Raw genomic sequence first — 22,805 nt, 5'->3', positions numbered from 1 at the left:
TCATTTACTGAAGTCCTTTTTTTCAAGGTCTGCTCCATACCACTTCCTCACACAAGCCTCTTGGGAACCTTCTTCTGCCATCACCTCACCTCCATGGGTGCCATTTCTCTTGACTTCCATAACTTGGCATTTTGATTGTATTTTACCTGAGGGTTTAACTTAATCCCCCACCTAGAAGAGACATGGGAATGTGATCATCTGTTTTCCCTTTCTAAGCTATAAGCTTCTTGAGGGCAGAGACAAAGCTTTATTTTCCTTTGTATTTACCTTTATATCCCTAATAGTACCTAGAGGTGCACCTTGTAATGATGCTCACTAAATAAATATGCAATAAATTGGATCTGTGACCGCTAAGAAAGTGAACTGTATATCTTTCTGTTTATGTTTCTTAAGGCTTCTTCCACTTTTATTATTTCAGAATGTTGACAAAAAAACTCTGAAGTGTAACCCAAGACCTGGGAAGGTAAGCATAAGTTTCTTAGGTAGACTAAAATAAAAGAAGTAAGGTTCCTTTTACGTTTGGGAGTTTAAAGTAAGTACTTTTAACTGACTTAGAACATGACTGTTTTACTCATGGATTTAGCATCTAAAGTAATATTTACTTTTATATATTTAGGATGTTTTATTTTCTACATTCTAGGACATTTTGGAATTTTAAATGCATTCTTAAAATTAGTTATTGTGCCTACTTACTCTGTGTTGCAGATGGTTATCTATGATCTCCATGGAAGTAAATATAAACAAGAGATCTACTGTAATATTCCCGATGCTACATCTTGGTCCTTTCCGAATGGGGTACTGATAAAAGTTGTAAGGGGCTGGTAAGAGATCTCTTCAACTTTATAGCATTTTCCCCCTAAATTAAGTGTTTTCTTGCTGTTTATGCTTTATGTTTTTTGTATTGAGGTCACATTCCTTTTCCTCTAGAATAACTGTTTGAAACGTTATTTGTATTTTATAACTTAATTGTTCTCTTTATTTCCTGTGACAGAAAATATAGGTTGATTTTAGTACTTACAGCCTGCAGTAAGTAGTAAGTCCTAATATATACAGTATATATAATCAGTACCATTTTGTAACTGCATTATTAGCAGGATAGATTTGGCAAGTTTTGTTGAAGGCTTCAATTGAATGAAGCATAGCTTTGAAAATGAGTTCAAAATTTGTGGAACACTAAGGAATGTGAAGCCCACATGCTTAAAGTCATTTGTATCAGGCTTCCATGGTGGCACAGTGGTTAAGAATCTGCCTGCCAGTGCAGGGGACATGGGTTCGAGCCCTGGTCCGGGAAGATCCCACATGCCGTGGAGCAACTAAGGCCGTGCACCACAACTACTGAGCCTGCGCTCCAGAGACTGCGAGCCATAACTACTGAGCATGTGTGCCACAACTACTGAGCATGTGTGCCACAACTACTGAGCCTGCACTCTAGAGCCCACGAGCCTCAACAACTGAAGCCCGTGTGCCTAGAGCCCATGCTCCACAACAAGAGAAGCCACCACAGTGAGAAGCCCACACATTGCAATGAAGAGTAGCCCTCGCTCTCCGCAATTAGAGAAAGCCCACGCACAGTAACAAAGACCCAACGCAGCCAAAAATAAATAAATAAAATAAATTTTTAAAAAGTCATTTGTATCACTGATCTGCTCAAGAAGTGAAAGATTCTTTGTATGGTGTAAAAATGATGGAAAACCTCATTTGTTATTACGGACCATGTCCCCTGGACATGTGGGGGCCAGAGTTTCTTTATCCAGTGTTTGCATTACCCACTGGTCAGTAGTCACATTAAAGCAGTGTGGTGTAGTGTATCTTCATGTTATAAAATGAGACACATGTGCTCTATTGTCCAGGGAAAGGAAAATTAGGGTAGAAGTGGAATTTGGAATTGTTAAGCTATTGTTTTTAATGTAAATGTGTATACAGCATCTGTAAAGTGTATGTATACATAAATATAGGCACAGGCATAGACTGTGGTGCTGTGTTCAGGAAGTATTACTTCCAAGTTCTGTGCACTTTTATTCTTCACTCTTTGCTTATCCTTACATTAGCATATTTATCATTGTTTCAAAATAGGATTATATGCTAGTAGTGGAAAATAGCCCAGATATTAAAATTTAAGTAGAGAAGATGGTCTGTGAATTATAAGTATCATTTGTTTTATGCCTCATTTCTTAGAAAGTTAATTATAACTGATCATGCTTTCATATTTGTTCAGCTGGATTATATATGAGAAACCACATTTCCGAGGTCAGAAATGTGTACTAGAAGAAGGGGAAAAGGTGTTAAATCGTGACTGGATCCTTCAGAACAGAAAGCATCCACAAAGAAACTTTGTATTGGGGTCTATCAAACGTGTCTTAAAGGTAATGGAACAGTTGATTTTATCCCTATTTTTTATTTTATTTTGTGTTTCATGTAGTAAAGCTGTACTTTGGCCCAGCAATGCTTAGAAATGGTTGCTAATATTTGTGCTAATTTTATTAATCTTCATTATCATATTGATAATTTTTTGACCAGATATGTATAAAGTGTTAAGTGAATGAAAATTTAAGATATTACATGTAATCTGGCACATAAAATGTTACATATTGTAATATATATATGTATTTTGAATAGTAGTAGGAGTATACCATCCAGACATCTTTAGGATAAGATATTTACAAATATATCTTTTTCTAGTGCAGATTTCTACTCCTCATTGTAGCTCTGTGTGTGTGTGTGTGTGTGTGTGTGTGTATGGTGTTTATGAGAAAGGGGGAGAGAGACGGGTGTTAGAAGAAATTAGAGAAGGAAGGATGGGGAGAGGAAGCGAAAAAGTGTTGCTTTTTTATTTTCTGTTTAGAAAATATTAGTTATGAAACATTTTGTGGGAAGTGCCTTGGTGCTTTAGAGGAGGGGTAAGTTAGTGATAGTGACAGAATTCTCCCATGTATTCTTAAGAGTTCCTTCAGCAGTAATATAGTACATGATGTAGTGCAGTTACTCCTGTGACAGTTGTGGACATACATATTTTTCAAATTATGGAGATTCCATTTAGATGCTAAAAATGTCTAAATTGGAGTGGACCCTATCATGATGACTTGAATCAACATTATGTTGCGGATAGCATACAGAAAAATAAGAGAGCATACAGGAAAACTCATATTATCATAAAGGGGTGTCTGCATGAATTAATACCTTCTGCAAAACTGTTAAACAAACCTGTGTCTAACAAATGTTTGTGTCTTCTTTTGGACCCAGTACTGTGATAGGCACTGAGAATAGAAATACAAGTGATGTACAGTCTCTTCTGGTTGCTCAGCATCTAGGTCAGAGACAGCTGAATCACATGACCATATGATGTGAGAAGTATTATGCCGGGCCCTACAGGTGCTCGAAGAAGAGGTACCTCACCCGGAGGAGGTGGTACCTGATTTTGGCATCTTGACCAAGTGAACAGGAGTTAGGCAGCACGGGAGATGTGAGGGAGTCCCTAGCAGAGCCACATGTGTCAGATACTGAGGTGAATGTTGGTGGCTTGCTGGTACTTCAGGGAGATTGATGGCTACAACACAGAGGGCAGTGTTCATTTTCACTGAAAAATTTAATCGCAAGCAGTTCAGCTCAGCAAGCAGCATTTGAGCGCTCACATAATTAGCTAACTCAGGAAAAATTCCTTGAAACAGATAGTTTGTAGGTGGAATCTTCTAAGATTTAAATAATGTGTGGTTTTGTGCCTGCCTTGTGAATGTCAGGCACTGTGCCAGGCCTAGTGGGGGAAAAAAAAAAAAAGATGAATAAAGTATTGTAAGCAGCAACCTCCACCCAGAATCAAACAACAATAAAATCAAACAAAAATTCAATCTGTTGAGCCTGGTATATAAATGGGTATTTGCACTTCCGCCATTTGCTTCGAATATATTATAAGAAAGAATAAGTCATACTTGAATTTTTTTCTTCTTCCACTGTTTGTTTGTGGAGTCATTTTTTAAATTGCAGCGTTAGTTCCCGCTTGTCTTGGACATGCTAGCAACTCTTAGTAAGGAAGGAAAATAAAACTATTGAGCATTGAATGGAAAAAGCATTAGCATTGTTCTAAATACTTTACAAAGCAAGAATCAGGCATCAAACTGCTTCCTTTCTCCCACCTGGTCAAAATTCTGCCTATCGATAGCTTCATTTTCCCGGCAGCCATTCCAAATTCACCTCGGCCTATGCAGCTTTATCTTGTTTCATCATCTTTTAGTGGCTCTAATCTGAGTAGTCAAACTTTTAATGTTCTTTAAAGAGAATACTTTCATGATGTCTTTGTTTTGCCATGAATAGATAGAGCAAGTAACAGAAGATACCATCAGTCATCAGCAGTTGTAGATTCTGCTCAAGGGTCATCTTTGCCCCCAGTGGAAATAATTGGAGGTGGGGTAGCAGTGCAGTGAGTCTTGAGTCAAGTGCTTTCTTTTCTCAAATAGAAAAAAGGAATATTGCGCATTACTCTGTTTATTATGCATTTAATATTTATTTTCAAAGAATGACGTTTCCCTCTTTCAGAAGTTACTTAGGTTTGTGCCCTCATTAATGAGCTGAGAAGAGAGAGATCTGTTGTTAGATCAGGGACTGAAGGTATTTCATGTAAGGTGGAGGCAAGTTTTTCTTACTGTTTTTGGAATTCATTCCCACCCTGTTTCTCTCCTATAGCTTTGTCCTCATTCCTGCTAGTTGCTTTAATAGTCTAAGCTTGTAGATTTCACCAAGATATTATAAAGTATATCGTGACTAGAAAAGTCTGGGAGGAAGCCATATAAATTCTGCGAAGAGTCAACTGCTTATTGTTGCTAAGTTACTATAAGGCGCCCTTCAGTTGCTAGTGTTTACTGCCTTTGTCTGTCAAGGGTTATACAAGTCTTGTAAAAGACATTACTTCTGTGAATAGCCACCATGGAGAAAATAGAACTTATCAGTGAAAACTTTTTCAGTCAACTAGAGAAAAAAATTTATCCTCTAGTAGAGATAGTTGAGAACATAAGCATTCTTATTTTTATTTTCAATTTTTTAGCCATCATTATGCTTTTTCCATTATCTGTTTCCTTCTGTGTTGTGGTAGACTCATGCCTCTTAGCTTTTTCCCTTTTAAAATACACCACCCAAACATTGTTTGTATAACACAATGCAGAGGAAACTTATTTGTGTGAGACACTTAGTTATGTATTCTGTTACTGTACCTCAGATCCCTGGGGGAACATTAGTATGGCAGCATTTTAAATAATGTTACTAGAGCTCTATTTTTAATAGCAAACAAAAGAGTCTTGAAGATTGACAGGTGACTTCTGGAGATTTCTAGCTATTTTTTAAATGAAACTTTAGAAGGAAATATACCTTTTATACCTTAAAGGATATTTTAGGTTATACCTTTTTACCATATTGCATTTTAGAACTAACTTTCTGAAAACAAGATGTATCAATTTGCTTGCATTTACATATTAATAAGATGATTAATAATTAATAAGAGAACTCAGTTTGAAGAAAGATTAAAAAATCAGAAAATTGCAAAGCAGATTATAATAAAAATATTAATTGTTTAGTCTAATAAATGTCACCTCTAATTGTTATTGCATTTACCTGTTTCATTAAAGCACAGTCATTTGAATTTCACAATGTCTTGGATAAGAATTATGCTACTGAAACTTGAGTTGTGTAATTAAACACTCATGAGTACTGAGATAGATTGTGTGTTTTCAGACAGAAGCACATCTGTAGTTTTAGAGAAGAGAAAAATAATTGTGGTTTTGATTCTTTAAGAAATGATAAGGTATTTTTTAAATTAATTTATTTTTGGGGGGTCTCCCATTATTCTTTTTTTAAAATGTTTAAATTATTTTTTTAACATCTTTATTGGAGTATAATTGCTTTCCAATGGTGTGTTAGTTTCTGCTGTATAGCAAAGTGAATCAGCTATACATATACATATATCCCCATATCTCCTCCCTCTTGGCATCTCCCTCCCACCCTCCCTATCCCACCCCTCTAGGTGGTCACACATCACTGAGCTGATCTCCCTGTGCTCTGCGGCTGCTTCCCACTAGCTATCGATTTTACATTTGGTAGTGTACATATGTCCATGCCATTCTCTCACTTCTTCCCAGCTCTTTTCTGAGTTAGGACTTGACTACCAAAAACAAACTTATGGTTTGCAAAGGAGAAACATGGCTGGGAGGGATAAATTAGAAGCTAGGGATTATCATACATACTACTGTATATAAAATAGATAACCAACAGGGACCTACTGTGTAGCACAAGGAACTCCACTCAGTATTCTGTAATAACCTATATGGGAAAAGAATCTGAAAAAGAAACATATATATATATATATATATATATGTATAACAATCACTATGCTATACACCTTAAACTAACACAAGATTGTAAATTAACTATATTCCGATAAAATTTAAGAAAAGATTTTCATAAGTAATAATACAGAAAATTTTGTCTTTAGTTACAGTAAGGGAAACATTTACAAAGCTTAGAGAGGCCAGAAGCAGTGGTAGTATGGATACCAATATGACTGAAGAGTTGTGAGGAGTTAGTATAGCTCACTGGGTTGTTGCCATATTATAGAAAGGAAAACAGAAATATAAATTTGAAATGCTTGGGTCTTGAGCCAAGGAGTATGATGAGGGAAGTGGTGTTCTCACGAGCTCAGCTACATAAAGAGTAAGCTTACTCGACTGGTGGTCTAGGCCCATAATCAAAGTCTTGGCCTTGATGAAGAACCTTGACAGTGGAAATTTTAAAGGAAAGTTTGACAGGACATGGTGACCGTGGATGTGTGACGGAGTATAGGTTCAAATTTCATAATGCCTTTCTTTTTCAAACCAACTTGTACTAAAGAAAATAAATACCACAAGTAGGAAAACATTTCCTTTACCCTCACCTCTAATTCCTATTTCTTTTGTCAATGTAAATTGGATAACATGCTGAGGGAGCAGTGCCTCTCTGTTATTTATTTTTTATGTTCCCCATGAGATCAGCTTTTATTTAACTCCCTTCCTCCCTATGGCTTTGTTATGCTTCTAAGAAGGAAGGCTTACAGACTCTTGGCACTCAGATAGTTTGGTAAATCTGAACCTTGCTTAATGGAGCAAGACTTTTAAAAACAAAGCAGAGAGAATTGGAGTAATACTTTTTCAATCAATAATATTTATAATTTTCATGTTATCAACGTAACTCCTTAGAAAAATTTATTTTAACAGACTGGAAAGGAGAAACAGTATTTCCTTTAGGCTGTTTTTGGATAGAAATTCAACTGAACAATGAGAATAATTGTAACTGCATGTCCAGGGTGTTGAGAATACTGGAGTGTGTGTCTCTAGATATTTCAAAGGCAATTTTTTTTTCAGGATTGCAGCATTCCAGAGATAGAACTTTGCCCACAGTCTGACCCAGCATGTTGTCCTATCTACCTACAGCGAGCAGTCCCCAATTTGGAAGAGCTGAATATCCCCAAATCTGTGTCTTTTACTGTGAAGTCAGGAGTGTACGTATCCGTTTCTCTTTATTACAGTGATTGCTGGTTACCAAAGTTAACTTTTTGTTTAATGTTTCAATTGGTGGCACACACATTTCTGAAGTTTTAGTTAATTTTACTGTTTATACTTCTGGATACCCAAGAAAGACTTTTGCAGGGATTAAAACAGATTCTGTCTTTTTTCGGATCCAATTTGATATATGACTCACAGGAGCAGATACAGGTTCTCAGACGTAGTTTTTGATAGATGCATCCATTGTCTTTTCACCCACCAGACTGTGGGACTGAGAAATAAATACATGTCCCTGGCCTAAAATTCTGGAGCCTGAGCTATTTGTATAGTGTCTCAGTGCTGATAGTTATTGAGGGCCTTTGTAGGACCAGGGACATGGCACTTTTTTAGTACTCCTCTATTCCTGGAAGACAGGTAGAGCTGCTCTCATGTCATAAATGAGGAAATTAAGTGGCTTGTCCCAGGCTACCAGTTGGTAAGCATTAGATTTGATACTAGGCCTTTCTGATTCCAAAGGTATCTTCAGGACTATGGATCTAAATTCAATCTTAATTCAGTCCCAGATTGGCTTAAATCATAAATTTTGTGATGCCTGGTTCAACATGGATCCTTCTCTCTTTCAGCATTTTCATCTGCTCTGGAGATGGTTAGTGTCGAATTTGGGGGTCACTGTTGGACACCTTTCTTCATCTCCCCCAAGTGTAGATTAGAACTGTTGGGCAGACCCAGTAATTGACACGATCCTGAGAAATGTCTGTAATTATCAAGTTTAGCTGGTTGCTAAATGGGTCTTTTAGGAATCTTATTTCAAATACTGTTCCTGAGGCAGCCCAAGAACTGATATTGATTCTAAAACTGTGGGTCAAAGGTATAAAATGCTTAGTGGAATCCCTACCTCTTATTGTCCTAGTTTAAAAAAGAATGGAATGTAGTGGAATGGTTTTTATTTTTCAGTTACATCCTAATTGAATTAAGGGTTTCACACCTTTTAAATATTGGAAAATTCTAAGGAAAGCAGTGCCATTGCTTGGAAAACATAATAAACTTAGGATAGTATCTGAATGTAAGTACTTAACAACTTGTTAACTCATTGTTATATGCTGTCTGGCAATGTCACTTTGAATGTGGTTTACTAGTGTAATTCTGTGACAGAGGTTTCTTTTATCTTTTGTAGCTTTTTTTTTTTTTTTAACTTTCAACTCTTACAGAACCAGATTAAGATATTCCTCTTATACTTTAACCAACCATTCATTTCTTACTTAGTTGGCTTGCCTACCCGGATATTAATTTCAAGGGGCAAGCTACAGTTTTGGAGGAAGACCATGGACTCTTTGAGATTTCTGCAGCAGAAATGAAATCGCTGCATCCACTTCAAATGGTAAGCGGATTTAAAAAGAAGCATTTCCCCAAGTATCCATGAATTCAAAATTAAGATAGCTCTGATGATTGATTGGTCATGCCTCTCGGTCTTGAGAAATGTATATGTATACTAAATGGGCAAACTGTTCATACATTGTTTTTCTGTTTCTTTCAGTGTGTGTGAAAATATTTTAATGTTTTCTAGAAGACAGATGTCTGAATTTACTCTGTGCTAAATTTATCACAATACAAGCAGTTTCCTTATAGTAGTAGTCTGTGAAAATTTTGCATACTTTAAAAAGTTCTGAATTTGTTTTTTTGATGCTTATTAGAAAATTGCTTGTTGTAAATTATACTCTTCCATTGCAGTAATGAATGATAAGTTCAGCATTAATAATAAATGGGCAGTTCTGTCAATGATTGCTTTCTTAAAAGTAATAAATGCCTGCATTAATGAATTATTTTGTTGCAAACATTTTTACTTGAGGGGCAAACTTCAATTAAATGGTACTGTGTGATAAACCATTATGGTTGTGCTGTGCCTTTAAAAAAAAAAAAAGCAGGAAAAACTGAGAAATTTTAAGGAATATCACAGTGTGGAGTAGCATTGGAAACAAGGAAATTATAAATGAGAGCTTTTGTGAGGAGTGGATTACCTTTTATGCTCTACATCCATGTGGTCACAAAGCTAGTAAGTGTGATACGAAGTGTTGATAGAACTTGGAAGAGGAAGTGCTCTCTCTAATGTAGAAAGCCCAAGCAATTGTAGAGAAGAAATTTAGTTTTAAGTGGTTTAGAAATCTACTCTGCCAAGTGAAAGTTTTAAATCTACTAACAACTCCACTGTTCTGAGACACTCTGCTGTGGGATTAAATCTTTAATTGGTCACATGTACTTAAGCACTAAAGTTTGGTTTCCTTCCTTGTAGTGGTCATACTATGGAAAGTATCTTTTAAGATTTCTTACCCCTTCTACACTGATGTAGAGTAGTCTGACTTGATTTTGACCACTGTAGAGTTCTCTACTTAAATTTTTAAATTTTAAAATACACGACTTAAATTTGACTGGTATGTAATCTTCACTAATCAGATTTTTATATAACCTACATACATCACTTAGTTACTTTTGAGTATTTTAAATATGTATATGTCTAATATTAAAATTTCTTGTCATCTTAAGGGTGGACTGAAAGTGGAAATGCCTATGAACTTAAAGGTGAGTCTTAAACACACTTTGGTAGCAGGCTAAAAAGTTTGAGTATTAATCTTGAAGTATTTTGGACTATTAAAATAAAAAAATGATTACCTGAATGTATGCTAATAATAACTAGCTAATGCATATTGGGGTGGTGGGAAGTGACTGCACAAATGGTTGCTGAGAGCCCAGGCTTGAATGAGGAGAGAGCTCAGTATGCAAAGGTGGAGGTCTGTTCTGACAACCTAGTCAGACCCAATAAGTACCTCCTAACAGGATGGAAAGATGATAGGTTTGATATTTGTTTTGTGGAGTGGTTGAGGTGATAGCTAGACATTCAAGTGGAAATACCTGGCAGGCATTTGGGTGTGATGCTGAGGATGGAGATCAAGGATGATCGGAAGGAGATGTAGGCAGCTCCTATCAGGTGATGTCAGTTTGAAAGTATGAGTATGTGAAGGGAACGGTAGAGGCAATGAAACCTGGGGTGGTAGTAGTAATGCCAGGATTAAGTACGTTTGGGGACGGGAAAAGAAATGGAATTATAAAATTATTGTAAAGCGAGATAGGGAGAAAACCTCTGTTTAATTAAGTTACAGCATTTCCAGAGACAGGCAGGGAGACAGGGATTCATCTTCCTCTCCTCCAAAACAAGGCACAACTCCTCCAGCTTTCCCTTTTCTGGGCTTCCTAATTTGTGGAATTGACTACCGTTCTCTCAATCACATAGATGGAGTTTTTTAAAACTTAGTATCTGACTGTCTCTAATACAGCTTGGCTGTATGTTGGAATCATACATATGTGAGTTTAAAAAAAAAATACTTATGCCTGGGTTCCACTGGAAGAGATACTTTTTTGGTCTGGGGTGTTGTTAAAATTTTTCAAAGCTTCTTAGGTGATTCTAACATGCAACCAAGGTTTCGAACCAGTGACCTAATAGATGCAGAATTAGTTGTGACACGGTTAGTTGTGACACTCCCTGAGTGATGTCTCAGTCTCCTTGTCTGCTGAATGAGAATTTCAGGTGTGACAGGCTGGGAGTCTGACAGGTTGTAGAGGTGTGTGAAAGGAATGGCTATCCTAGATAGTCACAATTTTCAAGTTAGGTGTTGGCTTATGACTTACTCATCAAAGAATTATTGCTTCTTACTTAGTTTGAATGTGTTCAGCATATGTAGCATGTATTAAACCCAATAATACTTCTTCACTTCCAATAAACACTCTAAAAATTTAATGCGAAGAAAACAGCGGGAGCAGTACTACATATTTTTTTCATTCTGTGTAATGTTCTAATTTTGTTGTGTTTTTTTTAAATAAAGAAGCTATAAGATTTTTTAAAAAGAGAGAGAACAAAAAAAAGAAAAATAAATAAAGAAGCTATAACTTGGCTGGTTCAGTGTGTCTCAGCATGGGTCTTATTTGCCAATTGTACACAAATTATGCCATTAGCCATAAATAGGACCAGGTGATAAGAGTGTGAATAGATGAGCGCTGTTATCACTCTTATCACTTTGCTGTACTAAGGGCAGCTTGTGTTTGGGAAGTTAGTAGCATCAGAATGGTAGAAGAGAAGTACTTGTACCAATCCAAGTTTGAAGTAAATGAAATACTAGAAATCTGTTTCCTACTACATTCCCTCCTCCCCCGTTTGAACCAAGGATCCAATAAAAATACCAAAATTCTTTCAATCATTTCAAACTTTTAGGAAGCTTTGTATTTAAATTCATGAATTTGCATATCTAATTCTTCTCAGTGATTAGTAGTGACCATACAAGCAGTGCTACAAGAAAGAGCATGTTTTCTCAAACCAGTAGATAATTTGTCATTATGCCCTGGAACCTCTAGAGAGTTTTTATTTCTTATAGAGGAAATTAAATAAATGTAAGGCATGTCTGTATCAAATTTTGAACAGAGAGACAAACATAGAAAGATAGTTCAAGAACCAGTTATAAGACAGTTTACTCCATGAGATGGTCCTAGGATTTGGGTAACTAGCACAATGTAATCATACTTGAGTATAGTGATACGAGAGAAACATATTATCAAGATGTTTAAGCTTTATGATGATAAAGACTCACATATTCCTTGTGAATGGCAGACAGTGTGCTATATTTTGAGTGTGTGTTAATGAAGAAAATGGACAGTGGCCTTTAATTCAGGTTGTGGCCTTTAGTGTCACTTACGTAAATCAGTATGTATCTATTCTAAAATATGAGCATGCTAAGTAATTTTCTTTCATGTTTTTCAGGTTATTATTTACGAAAAACCTCACTTCCACGGACAGGCCAAAGAGTTTAGTGAACATGTAGATTCTGTCCCTAATTTTTTAAAAAATGATGTAGACTTTCATGGAATTGGATCAATTCGTGTCATCGGTGGAGTGTGAGTGTTATATTTTCAATATGTGATTCAGTTGTCGATTTTTGAAGATCGGCACAAAAAATGTGCTAAGCAGAGCAAAAACAACCTACCTTAATCTAAAGATATACATCCCTTCTGAAATGTGGGAAATTAAAAATATTAGTTTACTGACAGCTTCCTGTGAACTCTTGTTAGTATTAGAGATTTTGAGATGGATTAAATGAAGAAAACAGTTTCTAAAATGTAAACACTTAGCATTTCTAAACACAATATAGAAGATAAGAATTGCAAGATAAAATTAATTTTTGACAGATTGTGCACATGAATGAGAGCCCCAATTTTTACCCCCTATTCTACCTTAGTTGACTTTCTATGCTGAGGATCTTGGCAGTGAGTCCTCCCTCATTAAAGAAGTAGCCTGGATTGTGTGTTTACAAAGTCAAGGATTCTTGACACTGGTTATCCTCTGGCCCTGCATTGTTTTAAGAAAGCTCCCTAAGAACTTCTAAGTTCAAACCCAAGTGTAACCATCATGCTACTATCCCAGTCTCAGTCGGCAGTTACTGGGGCAAAAACCCCAGAAAATCTATGACTGCACCTGGGATGTGCCTTTGTATTTGTATCCTGGCAGGTAAAACCATAGAGAAGAAGCCTTCCTCATAGCTTATTTGCCATTGTCAACTCAGTATTAGAATTCCTTCAGACACATTTGTGTTAGTCTGTTGATAGGTTAGATTGTTAGGAATGATGGTTTATTTTAATTTAAATACCGATATCTCTTATTATTTGCAGTAATACCATCATATAACTTGTTCATGCTATTCTAGCAAAAGATGCTACTCAAATATTTTATACATAGAAGTTAAATAACTTGTTTAAGATCAGTCAAGGGTCTACATTTAGACTTAACCTTTGCAATTTCTGACAATAAATCAAGCAATGGCCACACTAGCCAAAATGGAAATATAAGAGAGTATGCAGTGCGTTAGATATGTAGGTCATGTCCCTAATTGGTCTTGTTACTGACCAGGGTTCTTGGCCTCTTTAATCAATAGGAGGCTGACAGGAAATTCAGGCAAGGCTTCATTGGGGCCCCTGCTGTAGTAGTGAGGGGAGAGAGAACAAACAACAGATTCCCTTTCTTGCTCACTCCCTGAGCAGGTGGGGAGCTTGTTCCTTATGTGGGGTGAAGTTAAGGGTGTGTCCAGGGATTGAGCCCGAGGGGTGGCTTAGGTAGTTTACCCACCCCTTAGGTGGTGTTGTGTGCAGGGGGCATGGGTAGTACCCTGCCTTTGCTCCAGGCACTTCAAAAGTGGCAGTTGTGTTTTTTGGTCTCTCTGTATCTTTTGTCCAGAATTTGCCCCAGCTGCACAAGTACTCAGTTATTTTTAGTCCCATATAGTTTCTTTGTATTTTGTTGCTCCAGGAGAGGTTTGTTCAGGTGCAAGCACTGCAGCAAAGGGTCCTGGGTTCCAGCCTGTCTCAGTCTGACATATTAGTAATCAGCTAATTCCTTATCTTTGAATTTAAAAAATTTATTAGAGGCTTGAAAAACACATCTCTTTTTAGATAAGCAGATTCTTATTGTGTTGTGTTTAGTTACAGTGTTCTCTGATCTCTGGGCACACATGCTTCTTGTTAATCCTGCTATAAAATATTTTTTGCCTTTTCTTTCCTTTAGGATCTGAATGGTTTTATCATTAACTATATAGTGATTTGCATTGTTATTTAAGTGTATTATTATTGTTATTTAAGTGTATTTAAGTGTATTTGCAGTTATTTTATAAAAATCTCAAAATATTATGACTGGTAAAACAGTATACACACTTTCATTTTTTATATGACACCCGCAGGAGAAAAATGTGATGTCCTAATTTAAAGATGAACAGCTGACTTTGTTATTTTTTCACTATTTCTACTATTTTTTTGTTTTGTTTTACTGCTTCTCTATTATTTTCACTTTTAACTTTCGAACTTTATCTGTAAGTTATAGGAACTCTTCCTCACCTCTGTCTTGTCTCGAGGAATCTAGGGAAAGTGAGGTTGATGTGTCTTAATTTTTCTCGATAACATCTATTTTTAAATACCCCAGATAGATATATAAATGAATACTAATCAAAACTTAATCTATTGAGAAAATCTGGGCAGAAGATTTTTGAACTGTCATTATGTAATAATTGCTGATCTGTCCTTTAATATTAGATCTTCTATATCTTATATTATTTTTCCCATTCAGGTATATTAAAAGCATGTTTCGAATAGCCATATTTATATAAACTTAGAATTTGGAAGTTCTCTTGTGAAATTTATTTTCACTTAATAGTTTAAGAATAAAATAATGTTAGTTTCTTTATATATTACAAATTAACGAAGATGTATAAAATGTTTTTTCCAACTCATGTGGACCCTTACCCTTCCATATGCACCAAGGAAATTGGAGACAGGTTCATGATTACTGAGTGGCTACTGTTATTTTTGTACCCTATGAAAACGGTTCTTTGGAATATTTTTTGTATCTTCCCAAAATAATCGTAGTCAGCCCTACCTGGCTGCACTTTGTCAAGCTCCAGAATTCAGAGGTCCCCAACCCAGGAGCCCAAAATAGTCACCCTTGAAATCTGCCCCATTGGAGGGGGTCCCACTCTAGTTACACAGTGGCAGCTGAAGGCAGATTTAAGCAGGTCAACGTGTGTTTTAAACCATCTATGCCCACGTTGCATTAGCTACTGTGGATTGCTCCAAATAAAGGAAAGTTTCCTGGAGGACTCATGACCATCGGTGTTTATCAGTGTTCTGTACTGATAATTTTAGAAGTCAAGAAACCTGTGTCCCTGGAAAGACTGCCACAGTGCTTCCAGTTTCCATTATCACCACTGATAAACTAGTGGGAGCAACATTTCCCACCCATACATATTTACAGAAGTCTTTTCATATATTTAGGCCACGAGGGCTAATACCAGCCCAGTCGCTTTTCCCAGTTCTTGCTTGCTAAACCCACCTGTAATGTGTTTCAGATCTGAAGCTGGTGACAGGTTTCTTTGATTTAAACCCTAAATAAATATTTAATATAGTAATCATTCTGTGGTTCCAGCAGGGCTTAATCAGAAAAAATAAGACTGATCATCTTTGAGTCTCAATGTGGGCTTGCAATATTTCTCATTGGCTATTTGTGCTTTCCATTATTTTTTACTCGGCAAACTCTTCTCCGGCCACATTGAGATGTGGTATCGGGTCAGGCCACAAACATTTAATGAGAGTTCCTCTGTTGCAATTCTACAACAGTTAACCTTTTGTTGGGAAAAGCCTCCAAACTATAAAAACTATTGATCCATGAGGCATACACCATTTGTTTGTCTTTGTAAATGGTAACAAAATAAATGTGTTACTTTTTAAAATATGGTGATGTGCAACCAGGTGCTTTATGATGATTTTCTCTCTTGCTTTCTTGACTGCAGTTTTATTAATGACGCAGTTGGGTGTCCTCTGTATTTCTAGGTGGGTTGCCTATGAAAAAGAACATTTTAAAGGCCAGCAATTCTTGCTTGAAGAAGGAGATTTTGAAGACAGTAGTGCCTGTGGGGCGTTAAGTGGTTCCATCTTGTCTTTCCGGTACTTACAAGCTGTGAGTTAGCCTCCTTGTTCTTAATTTTCTGGGTTTTTTTTTTTAGCTTTCCATGAAAACTGGATATGACCTCTGGTAGAACATAAGATTATAAAATGTTTCTAATACCTGAGAGCATTAAACTGAACAGATTATGTGACTTGCATGCCTTTCTTAACTGCTATGATTAATATAGAATATTTATGTTTAGTTTTCATCCATTGATTCCATAATCATTTTTGACCGCCTGCTTTGTTAGATGTATTGTGTCAGGTGCTGGAGATATGGTGGCCAGAGACTCAGTCCCTGCCTTCGCAGAGCAGGCAGTCTGATAGGGTAGATAGCACCTATATAAATGTTTGATATTGTTTGACTATGACTGGATTAAGCACAAAGTACTCAGGATACCCAGAGCAAGGTCAAGTACTTCCCCTTGGAAGTAGAGAGGAAAAGAGGGCAGCTGAGTTGAAATTTCAAGTTTGAGAGATAGCCAAGTGAAGAAATTTGGGGACAGGGTGAAGAGGAAAGACAGGTGTTTTAGCAAGAGGTTAACATATAAAAAGACAAGGATGTAAGCCAGTGGTTCTCAGCTGGGGGTGATTTTACCTAGGGGGCATTTGGCAGTGTCTGGAGACATTCTGGACTGTTATGACTTGGGGGCGGGGGGACGGGGGGTGGTATGGCATGCTACTGACATCTAGCGGGTAGAGGCCAGGGAGGCTGCTAAACCCCTGCAATTCACTGAACAGCCCCCCACAACAAAGAATCATCAGCCTAAGATGCTAATAGTGCTGAGGTTGAGAAACCCTCATGTCAGTGAACCTGGTGTGTTTTGGAAATGGAGCAAAATCAGGATATAAGGCAGAACTTTGGGAAGATGAATCCAGAGCCAGATAACGAAGGGCCTTATATGCCATGTTGAGGAGCTCACACTTTTTTTCTTGACCTTCTTGGCATATGAGGTGAAGAAGGTAAGTGAGCCTGGAGGCAGGAGGTCTAGAATGTTCCAGGACTCCAGGCAGAAGCTGATGAAGGCACAGGGAAGAGGAGATAGATGTTAGTTCTGCAGGATATCAGGGCTTATCAAATGTTGCTCATTTTTCTGACCAGCTCTGGAGACTTTTTTTTGCTGTGTTCAGAGGGGCATGTTTTCTCATAATTCAGGAGTTCTTCCAAAATAATCTTTACCCATATAAACTCTAAACTATCTGGCATGGCCTCCAAAGCCTCCTTTAGAAGGAATTGATAATGAAGTGAAGCGTGATTATTGGGTCCACGTGGGCTTTGCATGAACACAGGGGTTATGTGCTCTGTTCCTTAAGTTTCTGTGAGGCAAACCCTCACCTCGTCGGGCATGAGGAGCCCGAATGGGAGAGAAACACAGGAGAGCTTTTTTTTTTCCCCCCCCGTGAGTGATCCTTGTTAGTAAGAAAATGAGTTGGAAACCGGTTCTATCGAAAAGAAATATAGCACAGTCCACTGAAGATTGGGCACTGAGTTTGCATGAGCAATGGATAGATAGCTTTTGAGGTATTTAGTTCACAGTTCTAATGTACAAGGGCCACAGGTTTTCTCTACATAGCTACTCCTTACTTGAGCACTAAAAGGCAAGCCAGACAAAACACAATACAGCCTTTTTTTCTTTTAGGTCATTGTGACCACATGCGTCGAGGAAGCTAAGGGTTGTGATTCAAAGCATCTTCCAACTAGTATTGAGTAATTTTTAAAATTTTCCCTCCTGATTTAAAAAAAAAGAGTTGGGTGGAAGTGTTGCTCCTAGAAATGTTCAGCAGTGAATATGATGGTATCTTCCAAAGATGACTGTGACTAAAACAAGCAAAACAAAAACCAAAACCCCAAGATTTCACTAGTTGAACTCTCCCAATAGTAGAAAATGTAAAAATAAAAAATACTGTATAACTATGTAGCTAAAAATTTAGGAGATATTTGATATAGACAGTCTATGATAAACTACATTGGAAAAATTAGCAGAGATTGGCATGTCAATTACCTCTGCAAACAAAAGTTTTGGGTATTTACAAAAATGATGACACAGTTTTTGTACAAATAAGTAAGACTTTCCTTCAAAGAAAATCTTTTTAAATTAGACTTTTTAAAAATTAGGACTATGGGGCTTCCCTGGTGGTGCAGTGGTTAAGAATCCGCCTGCCAATGCAGGGGACACGGGTTCAAGCCCTGGTCCGGGAAGACCCCACAGACCGCGGAGCAACTAAGCCCATGCGCCACAACTATTGAAGCCCGTGCCCCTAGAGGCCGGTGCTCCGCAACAAGAGAAGCCACCGCAATGAGAAGCCCGTGCACTGTGACGAAGAGTGTAGCCCCCGCTCGCAGCAACTAGAGAAAGCCCGCGCACAGCAACAAAGACCCAACACAGCCAAAAAATTAGGACTAGTTTACCTTGTAAAGATGTTAGCATAATCCTCATTATAATAATCCTAACATTTTCAGGTACTTATTAATGGCTTTACATGCATACTTGCACTTAATCTTCACAAAAATGAAGATATAGAGACTCAGGCTTCCCATATTATAGATACAGAAACTGAGGATCTAAGATGTTTGGTACTGTGCCGAGGGTAGAGCTGTGATTTGAGGGGCAAGTCTGTCTTACTCTAGAGCCCATGTCATATTATTCATTTTCCTTTGTTACAGAATGATTAGAGTAAAAAATTTAAGCACTTCAAGAGTGGAAAGCTGGAATCTCATTCAGCCAAAGGATTATTAGCATTTTATTTGTAGCTATAAATATACAGTTACTCTGCAGACTAATACACATGTATAATAAATAATTATTTACATAATTTTCATATTTATAATTTAAATTTATGTTCACAAAAATGTTTTCAGATGAAATATTTTATACCCTCCAGGTATAGCATATAATTTGGTGAGGAGTTCTTTTTTAAAAACCACTTTATTGAGGTATGATTGACATGGAAAAAGCTGTACATATTTTTTGTATGCAGCTGAGGAATTTGGGAATAAGTATACACCCATGAAACCATCACCACCATCAAGGCCATAGACATATCCACCTCCTCTCAGAGTTTCCTCCTGCCCTCTTTATAATTATTATTAATTTTTTTGTGCTATAAGACACAACGTAAGATCTACCCTCTTTGAAAATTTTAAATATATGATACAGTATTGTTAGAAATAGGATTTAAAGCTCTTGGTGTTGTCACCTATGTCAACCTATGTGATTAGCAGGCAGAGTTGATATGAGACATCTTTTCCCCATGTAGACTCTCAGAGGTCTCTAACCTGGGAAGAGTGAAACACTGCATTTAAGATCTAAGCTGGGGCTTCCCTGGTGGCGCAGTGGTTGAGAATCCGCCTGCCGATGCAGGAGACACGGGTTCGTGCCTGGGTCCGGGAAGATCCCACATGTGGCAGAGCGGCTGGGCCCGTGAGCCATGGCCTCTGAGCCTGCGCGTCGGGAGCCTGTGCTCCTCAACGGGAGAGGCCACAACAGTGAGAGGCCTGCACACCACAAAAAAAAAAAAAAAAAAAAAAGATCTAAGCTGAAATAATAGAAAATAAACAGAGGACTGATAGAAAAGTTGCATAACACAGTGCAGTCTTCTGACATCCTGGCTGTAGTGTGTGGAACACTCTGGATCTACGAAGGTCAGATCCTGGATATGTTCCTTAGGGATAGTGTGATCTGTGTCATGGATTGCTTTGGAGAGGACAACCAGAAATGTGTTTCTAATTCCAAATGAGTCTGGCAGATATATTGACTTGGAGTTGATTATTTTCTAAAGCGAAAAGGACCAGAAGGAATATAGCAGTATTTAGACTCCAGGGATTAAAGAAGGAATTTTTATTCCTTGGCTTCCTCTATAAAACTTTCTTGGGATGCTTGTTTTTCCTCAGTTTCATACTAGCCTAACTTCTGGATTTGCTTTTGTTATGATTTTCAGACTTGGGACCTCTTTTCAGATCTCTGAAACCAGGTGGTATGCAGCAGACACTGTTATGTCTCCTAAATTAATGGATACACCAGATCTCCGCTGGTGTCTCGTATTATGCTGCCCATCCCGGGGGGTTGTGGCGTAAGAGTTCCAGGGCCCAATGAGCTGAGGGATTTTAAGAAATTTAAGAATAATCAAATTACTGATCCTTAAGACTTATTTTTGGTCCTGAAGCAATGGCTCGTTAGCTTGCTCTAACAGTGGGGAGTACTGTACCTGAGACCATATTAGACCACCCAGATTTTTCATTGGATTTAAGTTCTTTAAAAGTATAAGATGGAGTACAGATTTGAGGTTGTTCCATCATTATTCATCCTTCTGGAGCAACACAGCGCCACTTAAATCCGTGTGACTTTCAAAGTTATTTAATAAATTTAAGTATTATGTGATTGTGCTTATAGTCGGAATGATAATAACCTAGTAACCTCACAGGACTTGTGTCCTGTTGCAGTCACCTCATGAGCAAGGCAGTGAGAAGTTTTGGGTTTTTTGTTTTTGTGTTTTCTTGCATATTTTATCCCATACTTTATATATGTGACCCTTGAGATTTAGCCCCAGATGACTGGGTTTGGCTTGGAGTTAAGAGCTCTGACCAGCAGGGACACCATATTGATGGCAACTAGTCAACTGGATCAGATATTGTATATTTGGTAGGTTTGAGTGAAAAATGCAGACAGGGTCAAAGCCAGAAGCCTGGCTCCGAAACATACATAGAAAAAGATGGAAGGCAGACGCTACAAGGCATGAATCAACAAAAGCAGGAGATTAAAAAAGAGAACGGTGTCACTTAGGAGTCTCCTGTGGCCCTTGGCCACGTCTCTGGGAATGGTAGCCAGAGTAGGAAGGACACAAACTCAAGCCACATGAGTAAATTTATTTGTGAACCCATGTGCTGCCAGCACTTGTACTTGGCACTGGGTCCTGTGACAGTGAGTCCCCTGTCTGCTCAGCTCCCGGCTGCATCATTGCCAAATGGCCTGTGCCTTCAGCCTGCCTCCCAGCTCACCCTCCTCACTGCCGCCACTCTCCCACGACCCACACAGTGGGGTTTGTGCAAATCAGTGCTCAAGTAAAGTCCATGACACCGTAACACAAGTGATTTCTCAATGAAAGGGCACAATCACAGCACACGTGCACATATCCGTGATTATCTTTGTCTTTGTCCCGTTTCACTCCAACGTGACGCAGTGACCCATGGTTTCTGTCCACTTATCCCCACTCAGTTCCTACAACCCTAACAGGGGGTAGAGAACAGTTGTAGGGGCAGAGGAGATAAAAGCAGAGATGGAGCGTTCCAGAATCACCAGAGTAGGGGAGGGAGGGGTCCATGTGTGAGAGCTGCTGAAGACCTGCCCACTGTCATGGGGCCTGACTTGGTCGGCGGCTGTGGATACCAGTTCCTGACCAGGACCCAGATGGGCGCCTTCAGTTGTCATTGCCGCCTTCAGTTGTCATTACCGCATTGTATTCTCACAGCCGCCTAGAGCTGTTTACACACTTTCAGGTTGCAAGAAACGGAGGCATGTTCATGTTCCTTGGATGATGGAAGTTTATGTTGTCAATATAACCAGGTTTGTTGATGTGGAGCCCAGGCTATAAAATGTCATTGAGGAGGCTTGTCCTGGAGACCTTAGGGCAAATCTCTTCTAGGGTGTTGAAGCCTTGATTTAATATATGTATGTTCTAGATTTGTATCTGGAAAATAGCAGATCTATATCTGTAACAAGATAGAGACATCTATGTGTATATGTGCACGTATATGTATATATATGTGTGTGTATATATATGTAAAATATGGTTTTAAGGGAGCTCAGAAGAGGTAACAAGTGCAAGTGTTTTGAAAAGTGTTCTATTAATAAAATGAGGCATGGTGGGAGTCAGGAAGAGTAAATCCACCCTGCTCCCGTTTTTTTTAAGAACCATGAGAAAGTAATGAAGGTGACAGGTGTTCTCAGGTTCCACATGTTTACTCTCAAGGAGGAATTAAGAACACGAATATGGGTTAAAAATTATTTTATAATAAAAATTTCCGGTAAAAAAACCTTTATCTTTTAAAGTTTCAAATGAAATTTGACCCAGCTGTGTCAGCAGTTTTTAAATCCTTCAAACTTGACAAGTTGTAAGTGCAAGAGAATCTTTTTTTAATGTATTTTCTTTCTCTCCTCATAGGTGCTTTGTTTTTATTGGACACTGTTTTGCTTGTTCACGTAAAAGGAATGGTTACACTAGAAATCTTAGATAATATTTATAATAATAATCATAATGAGAAATTTGATAGTGTTTGAGATGTATAGAAGCTGATAACTTTTTTCCATAGGTCTAAGACTTGAGTTACATACAATGAAATATAGTAGGCAGAAAGGAAGAGTCTTTGTTTTTTGGGTTTTTTAAAAAAATATTTACTTATTTATTTACTTGGCTGTGCTAGGTCTTTAGTTACAGCATGTGGGATCTTTAGCTATGGCACGTGGGAATCTTTTAGTTGGGGCATGCAGGATCTAGTTCCCTGACCAGGGATTGAACCACGGCTCCCTGCATTGGGAGTGCAAAGTTTTAGCCACTGGACCACCAGGGAAGTCCCTCTTGTTTTGTTTTTTTGGTTTTTTTAATGCTTTCTGTATTTCCATTTAAAAATATACCTGGGCTTTCCTGGTGGCTCAGTGGTTGAGAATCCGCCTGCCGATGCAGGGGACACGGGTTCATGTCCCGGTCTGGGAAGATCCCACATGCCACGGAGCGGCTGGGCCCGTGACCCATGGCCGCTGAGCCTGTGCG

The 22,805-nt window shown here is 38.0% G+C and overlaps 1 protein-coding gene across 3 annotated transcripts in view; it reads left to right on the top strand.

Moving 5' to 3' along the window:
- CRYBG3 (crystallin beta-gamma domain containing 3) overlaps positions 1–22,805 on the top strand; it is a 116,232-nt gene that overhangs the window by 46,474 nt on the left and 46,953 nt on the right. For all 3 annotated transcript variants that reach the window (XR_010840801.1, XM_059065697.2, XM_067034850.1), the window contains 8 exons: positions 419–463; positions 706–821; positions 2,216–2,363; positions 7,377–7,513; positions 8,781–8,895; positions 10,056–10,091; positions 12,319–12,452; positions 15,927–16,053. Coding sequence is in view for 2 of the 3 variants with exons in the window: in XM_059065697.2 (XP_058921680.1) it covers positions 419–463; positions 706–821; positions 2,216–2,363; positions 7,377–7,513; positions 8,781–8,895; positions 10,056–10,091; positions 12,319–12,452; positions 15,927–16,053 (858 nt within the window). In the remaining variant the exon portion in view is untranslated. The remainder of the gene's footprint in view (positions 1–418; positions 464–705; positions 822–2,215; positions 2,364–7,376; positions 7,514–8,780; positions 8,896–10,055; positions 10,092–12,318; positions 12,453–15,926; positions 16,054–22,805) is intronic.

This window comes from Kogia breviceps, chromosome 5 (genome assembly GCF_026419965.1).
Source record: "Kogia breviceps isolate mKogBre1 chromosome 5, mKogBre1 haplotype 1, whole genome shotgun sequence".
In the NCBI taxonomy this organism is placed as follows: Eukaryota; Metazoa; Chordata; class Mammalia; order Artiodactyla; family Physeteridae; genus Kogia; species Kogia breviceps.
Note: the sequence above shows the minus strand (reverse complement) of the source record. Positions and strands in the feature narration are given on the sequence as shown.